The 7,832-nt window shown below is 41.8% G+C and overlaps 1 protein-coding gene across 3 annotated transcripts in view; it reads right to left on the reverse strand.

Annotated features, from left to right (window-relative positions):
• Positions 1 to 3,802, reverse strand: part of MINDY4 (MINDY lysine 48 deubiquitinase 4) — a 69,024-nt gene extending 65,222 nt beyond the window's left edge. For all 3 annotated transcript variants that reach the window (XM_061354768.1, XM_061354767.1, XM_061354766.1), the window contains exons 1-2: positions 3,619 to 3,802; positions 1,322 to 1,441 (exon numbers count right to left, since the gene is read on the reverse strand). In XM_061354768.1, the coding sequence (XP_061210752.1) occupies positions 1,322 to 1,441; positions 3,619 to 3,681 (183 nt within the window). In that variant the 5' untranslated portion in view covers positions 3,682 to 3,802. The remainder of the gene's footprint in view (positions 1 to 1,321; positions 1,442 to 3,618) is intronic.
• Between the last annotated feature and the right edge of the window lie 4,030 nt (positions 3,803 to 7,832).

Below are 7,832 nucleotides of genomic sequence, written 5' to 3' on the forward strand. Positions count from 1 at the left end.
ACCTGTGCAGTAGCTGAACATATTAACTACTTTTAGGGTCAGCTGCCTGTGGGTGTATTCCATAGGTGACTGTCCAAACAATCCAAGAAAGTAGATGTGAGCTGGGGAATATAGAGAGCTTGAAGGTGTTGCTGTGTTAAATGAAGTGTGATACAGAAAAAACAACCTGTTAACAATCATTCCTTATTTTAGTGAAACATTGCAAAGTATGGTAATTGTGCTAGGATACACCTCTTCTAATGTTACCTGGTCAACTTTAAAAGAGTGTAGAATGATCTAGAAGGACTTCTAGTGACTGACTTCAGTATTTGTCATTTATTTAATCAGAACTTGGTAAGAAGCACGGATTATAGAACTCTTAACACATGCATAAGATAGCTCTTTAATTATAGGCCAACACCCTACTTGTTACACTGCTGTTCAACAGTACTCTGGAAAATGCGTCATGCGTGCATGAGAGCTTCATTTAGAAAAAAGCTAACACAAAAATTAAAATACAATGCCTTCTATGGAGATGCAACTGAAAGAGGGGAGATGTAGATGAGATACTAGGAAGAAGTTAATCTCTGTGAGGGCAGTGAGGCACTGGCACAGGATGTCCTGAGAAGCTGTGGCTGCCCCATCTCTGGCAGTGTTCAAGGCCAGGTTGGATGGGGCTTTAAGCAACCTGGTGTAGTGGAAGGTGTCCTTGACCCATTGCAGGGGGGTTGGAACTGGATGGTCTTGGTCTTTGAGGTCCCTTCCAACCAAAACTCTTTTGTGATTTTTTTATGAACTACACTGAGAGATCTTTTTGAAGTGATCTGTTACAGAATAGCCTCATGCTGGTTACCAAAAGCATCGTGGTGCCTTAAGTCATGAGTGAACTGGAAACGGAAATCATCCATTGGTGTCCCTCTTACCAAATATTACCATCTGTATTGCATTTCAAAGAATAATAAATGTTAGAAGTATAATTTTATCTGCCAGGTCTTAAATAAAGTTGCAAATGGGCATGTAAAGGTACTTCCACAACTGAGTAATCTAGCCAAAAAGATGGAAAAAGTACTAACATGAGTAACTGCTCCTGGTTTACTGGAGGTTGCAGTTTTTAGAAGGGTTTATGATCTGCCAGGTTCTCGGCTTCATCCTATGAGCTGCAGTCTCACCTAGATGTTGAGCTCTCCATTCCTTAGAGAACTGTTGGTGGCATCCACAGCAGTGCAGAACCAGATGAAAGCTGGAGTTCTCTTCCATTTGGATATACTACAGTCTTGATATATTTGGCATAGTTTCATGGTATCTGATCCCAAATTTTGGGGAGCAGCATCTGTTTCCTTACCTTGTTGTGTTTGTACAAGGAGTGCAGATGCAGGACATTCCGAAGTTCGTTCCGGTTATTGATGCTGAGTTCAGAACGTGGAAGCTCTTCGTCCATGGTGGTGATGGTTTTCTTCAAACCCTGAGAAGGAAAAGTGTCAGAGACTTCAGAGTCCTTGCAACAGTACAACTTCACAAATCTTCTAGTCTTGACTTGCATCCCTGCCCATGGTATAGGGGTTGGCACTATATATCTTAAGGTCCTTTCCTAACTATTCTATGATCCTATGACTTTTTTGGATGTAATATTAAACTTCTGGATGGCAGTAATTAATAACAAGCTAACCCTTAGAATCTGTACTTTAGTGGTACAGTCTTGCCTTATTACAGCCCACAGTTGAGAAAATAATTAAGGTGGCTGTGTTGACTGTGAAATGGAAATTACTGAGCATGACAAAACAAGAAAGGCCTCCATGCAGGTGACTTCAACTGCTGAACAGCCTCATAAGGCTGGCTGATGAGTATGAAGGCCCCAGCAAATATGTGAGCTTCAGGTACAAGCACTTCCAGAAACTGTGTGTTTGAGTTTTTCCATCAAGATATGATACAGCTTTTCATAAATGTGATTCTGACATGGGTAATTACAAAGCCTGAACATAATGTGCTCCAGCTGTCAGTGGTTTTAGAGCCCTTATCATGAATTGAAGTTACTCTGATCAGTCTTTGGTTGGAGATCACTGAGATGTCTCTGACATCAGCTGGTCTGGAGATTTCACATGTTCTCAGTTACTTTGAATCTCTAGTCAGCATAAATGGGCACTTCAGAGACAAAATGTACAGGCATCTCCCTTTCTGGAGGGAGAGCCTGATTTATTGTGCATTAAACCAGTTTAAGTGGTACAATACCAGACAACCATTTTGAAACAGTCTGAATTTCTTCCATGAAAGGTTATTGTTACAGTAAAGGATATATATTTCTGCACATGGATCTGATGGCTTAGATTTAGGGAACGATGGATAAGTTGTGGTAAATAAAAGATCATTATCACAGTTGGCTCCAGTCTGTATTGAAGATATGGGGGAAGCAGGGGAATGCTTATGCAGAAGCATGAAGGATTATTGTTTTGACTCCAGAATCTATTGTAGAAAATAGATGTGGCAGTTCAAGTGTGTATTAGTATTGTAAGCTCTATGGCCTGTGTACCTGCAGGGCATTCCCCTTCATTTTATACTTTTATTCAGTTTTACCTTGACATTTGTCGAACTCAGAAATGTATGTCTTTCATCTGAAAAAATCTTTGCAATCTGTGAACTGACAGATTTGAGCCTCTCACTCTTCTGGCAGTAAATGGCAAATAATGAATTCTGCATCTGAAATCCTGTTGGCAAATGCGTCAGCTTTGCTCGCAAACATTGGAAATGTGCATTTGGAGACTGGATGCAAACCAGGTGAACAAAATTAAGGCTTGTGCAGTACTTAGTAAGGCAAGTGGCTGTTTAATTTCTGGTACAAGCTAATTCATTCCTGACTTGGAAGAACTGACAGGGCTGGACATCAGCAGCATTTCCTTTAGGATTCAACCTAAGTACAGGGTGGTTGGTGCTTTCACTTTGAAATGTAAAGGTGCCTTTTCTTATGCTCAGTCTCACACCCCTTTTACAGCATTAAGTTTGGGAAAAGTATAATGGTGTCTTTTTTCCTTTTCTCCCTGCCCCTTCCCCCCCTGAGAAGTTGCTGTCTGACAAGCTACTGCTGAGAACCGGGGAGGGAGAAGGAGAGAAAAACACACAGCAAGACCACCACCAACAGAAAAGTTTAAAATCAAGAGCGAAACAAAAAATGAGCCCCCACCCCCCAAAAAAAATAAAAGTCACCGGCTTCTCTAGAACCATTTGCCTTTTGCACTTTTTTTTTTTTTTTTTTAATATTTCTCCTGGGAATTTTTCTGTGCCTCTTGAAAACAACAACAGCAAGCTAGATAATTAGTGAGAAAAAATAAATAAATAAAATAAAACAACCCTGAAACTGCGTTTCTTGATTTAATCTCGGCGTTTGCAGGAGTGTTGTGTGGGAGGCTCGGGCTTTCCCAAGCAAGGCCGATGCTGGCCTCCATGTTCAGCAGTAGAAAGGCTTTGTGGGAAATGTAGTGCCGATACTTCCCGGCCCGTTGCCCTTCATGTCTGCCTGTTTTAAGGCTGAAGAAGTCCCGTGTCGTTCTCTCCCTCCCCCCCCAGCATTCCTCAGTCTACTGTTAGTACTTTAGATTTTTCATGTGCCGTTCTTATTTGAACTTGCTGTAGAAAATCGAGACAAGTTACCTTTCTACTGAGAAATTCTCTGATGAGTGATGCAGCCACTTCTTCCACAAAGGAGTTCTCCATTTTTAACTCAGAGTGTGCTTAGGGTGCGTTTTCTTCGCTCCATCTACCAAACCGTTCTCGCCTCCTGGCATTACAGCTCCCGGTGCGGGCAGAACGGCCGCGGTCCCACGGCGCAGCGGGGTGGGGGGCGTTGCTGTGGAGACCGTGTCATCGGCAACACGGAGAACTCCTCCCCCTGGAAGGGTGCCGAGGAGCGGCTTCTAACTGGAAGAGACCGTGATGTAGCTCTGCGGCATGCGTCCCAGTAATTGCTTTAAATGATACATTTCGGGAAAGGAATGTTTAAGTGAAGAATCAAGCACTGTTTTCTTTTTTTTTTTCTTTTTTCTTTTTCTTTTTTTTTTTTTTTTTTTTTTTTTTTTTTAGTGAAGCAGACACATTGTTAATTTGCAACCTATTACTCCTGTGCTAATGTAGTTTTTAACCATATCATAGAGCCACAGAATAGTTTGGGGTGGAAGGGACCCTAGTGATCATCTGGTTCCAACTGCCCTGCTACAAGGGACACCTTCCACTAGACCAGGCTCTTCAAAGCCCCATCCTGTCCGGTCTGGCCTTGAACACTGCCAGGGATGGGGCAGCCACAGCTTCTCTGGGCAACCTGTGCCAGGGCTTCACCACCCTCACAGGCAAAATTTTTTCCTCAGATCTTACTAAATCTCCACTCTGTCAGTTTAAAGTCATTCTCCCTTGTCCTGTCTCCTCATACCCTTTTTAAAAAGATCCTTTCCATATTTCTTGATGGGCCCTTTAGGCATTGGAAGCTGTGCTGAAGTCTCCCTGGAGCCTTCTTTCTTCAGGGTGATCAATATATATTCTTTAGTAAAATTGAGCTCTTGTATAAAACAAACAAATGAAAAATGCAGGTGCTAGATTACGTGTGATCTCTCACAGTGGCAAAGTCACTGGAGCATTCAGCAATTGAATGTTTGGGGAAACATTCCCCCCCCCGAAAAGTGGGAGCATTCAGCAATTGAATGTTTCCATTCAGATTGCACCTGCATCAGCCAGCAATACAGTATATGGTAACAGGAACGGTTGTGGTGAATAACACTTCAGGCTTGGGGATCTGATTTAGTTTTGAGAGGTCTTGTAGCTGGGTACCCTGCTCAAAGCAAGATGTTGTTCCAGGATGTAGATTCTGCAGCCTAGGCAACCTTATCAAATATTTGACCACTCTTCATATAATGTTTTCCTTATCTGGTTAAAAGTTTCCTTGCTTCAGCTTCTGTTTCATCTTGCGCTTTAACTCTCCCTTATGAAACAAGTCTAGCTCTACCTTTTCTTCAACCAACATTCAGTAGTTGTCTATATCATCTAGACTCTTACCTGGTCTTTTTAGGCTTTGCAGATACTGCCGTCCCAAGTACTTCTTGCATCTTGTGTGTTTCAGCCGCTTAAAATTGCCTCAGTGGTGCTTTGCTGTACTTGGTCTGCTTCATTCATCTCTTAAACTGAGTAGTAGGAAAAGGAAAACACGGTGTTCCATATGTGACTTCAGCAGGTGCTTCACAGAGGGGCATTTGTGCTTTTACTAGTGCGTTATAGTATGTGGCTGGGTGTCAGTGCATCCTACCAACTCATTTTCATCTTGTTTACCTGCTTTCCAGGATCCTGTTCTGCAGAGTTGCTTTCTTGCATAACCAACACTCTGGCTGTATCTTTGAGTAGGTTTATCTCAGTCTAATTGCAGGACTTTGCGTGTGACTCTGACATTGCCCACTGGTTTTTCCATATGCATATGTAGGAGATCAGAGCACCTGTCTCCATCAGCTTGTCTATCCAGCTCAGCATCAAAACGTTATTGTCAGCATACTCCAAAAGTATTTTGGGCTGGTTGTGCCAGATGACATTTCTCTTCCGTGAAATGCTGAGGTGCTTAAAAAGTCCTCCATGAGAGGCAGGACCTGGTGATAATGATACTTCTTACAGTTCTCTAAGGAAGCTGACATTTCTTCTCAATGGAACAGGCTGTGATAGGTCCCCATAACAACAGCTGTTTTGGTGATCTTTCTTTTGGTCCTGACCCCTAAAGCCCATCATTTGTTGTGTAGTAGATCTCTGAACTCAGGCTGCTGCTTTGCATACAGCAGTTCTTCACCCTCTTCCTTGCTTCTCTTCTCCAGCAAGGTCAGCTGTTTCTAGCTGCTTCCAGACCTGGTGGTTTGATATGGGTTAGTTTTGTGTTGCAGAGGTATCAGATAGTATATATGCAAGACTAGTAACTGTTTTTTATATAATTTTACTTCGTGGGGCGTCAGCTGAAATCTCAGCCTGAACTCATGTATGTCAGCTCTGTGGCTGACAAAACATGGAATGTTGCTTAATGGGTAAACCCCTGCAATGGAAGAATAGCAGGGTGATGTCCTCATGAAGCTCAGAGAATAATGCAAATAAGCCCACTTCATCTCAACACAAAGAGGACTGGATAAACCTTTGTTTTAGATGAACGCCTGTCAAAAATTGAGTGGATCAACTGGTGGTATAATTATTTCTCCTTGAGTTCTTTAGAAGAGTGTGAGTGTCCTCCTGAGTTAGTCAGACAGCATAGGGCCAGTGTATACATGGCTCAACCCAACAAAGTGTGTAAAAACGAAACAACTCATGAAGTCATTTTGAAGAGAGCAACAGGCTTGACCTGGCTTTAACCTGCGTATTTCTTCCCAGTTACCAGGAGTGTCCAGTTTGTAACACTGGACATATTACAGAGACCAGTAATGGGGATCATACTGGTGATGTGATTGAACTGTGTATTGCAACTGATACATTTTGCAAAGGGTAACTTTTATTTGTATTGTGGTATTCGTATATTTTATATTGCTCTGCTAAATCAGAAATCCTGCGTAATATCAAATATCTGTGAATAAGTACATTTTATGTGGAACATTATACCCTCCACATCTGGAGTATTTCAAAGAACCTGGTCAGAAGGTGCTGGACTCTTGGCAGGTTCTTGGAGAGAATGATGAGATGATGTTTCACAAAAGTTTTAGTTAGTTTCTCCATATGTCTTTTGGGGACATCTGGGGAAAAGACTATTTCCTTATGATGGAACTAAACTATCGTGTGTTTTCAGGATATCAGGGGAGGTAATTTGCCATCCATTCAGTTAACTGGATAAGCAAACAGACTGTTGGCTGTCCGAGCTGTCTGCCATGCATGTGTTAACGTGCTGGCATTTTGTGTTGTTATAGTACATGATGCAGCGTGCATTTGCAAAAAGGACAGCACTGTTTATCTGTACCTAGATTTTGATACCTGTTTTCTTACAAGAGAGGTAACAGTAGCTGAGGCTGCCTTGCAGGCTTCTGGGTTTAATTAGTCATCAACCTCACAAATACGACTATCCCAGCTTCCGGATCCCAGTTGGTGAGAATCAGCAGTGGTAGACGCTTTGAGCTCACCGCCTGTTCACATAGCATCTGGGGTAGCATGGCACATAGTTTAATTTGGCTAGTTCAGCACCACTAGCTACTGAATGTATGCGGTCTGGAAACATTCTTCTGCTAAGGGACTAAGAGAAATGCTGTCAGTAATGTGAGTGATGGTTCCAGCAACAGAGCAACTGTGAGGTCTGGAAAGAATTCTTAAAATATTCTTTGAACATTTTGGTGTCTGTAAATACCATTATTTCCCAGAGTGAGTAATGCACAATGAGTGGAGTAGATCTAGCTTTCCAGAGACACCTGGAGGTGACTGACATCTTTTTGATACAGAATTTGGAATACAGTGGAGTGATTATCAATACAAAGTAATTAGAACAAGTTATGTATTGCTTGTACAATTGCACACAATTACGTATGTGCTGGAATTTGTTGTCTCCCCTTGTTCTTTGCTTTGTGCTGTGGAGAGCATAACTGCACTTATGCTTAATTTTTATATGCTGTTTAAGATTATTTTTTAAATGCAGAACATTTCATTGTATGTTAAAGGAGAAAGTGAAATGTATAAAGATTTTTTTTAACGTGAAATGCATAAACTTTTTGTGAACAAAAGGCATTTTTGTAAATAAGGGTTTTGGAGAGTGACTGATTCGTACAGGAAAGGACTGATAGGTGAGGGGCTAAACAAGAAATATGTTTGAGCTCCTTGTTGCCAGAGCATTGTTTAGGTCTGCTGCTGTTTCTTTCTGTTGCCTGTCTTTTCAGCCC

The sequence above is a fragment of the Neopsephotus bourkii genome, unplaced genomic scaffold (assembly GCF_033783945.1).
Source record: "Neopsephotus bourkii isolate Nb327-2 ecotype Australia unplaced genomic scaffold, CSIRO-AGI_Nbou_v1 NB_745, whole genome shotgun sequence".
NCBI classification, from domain to species: domain Eukaryota; kingdom Metazoa; phylum Chordata; class Aves; order Psittaciformes; family Psittacidae; genus Neopsephotus; species Neopsephotus bourkii.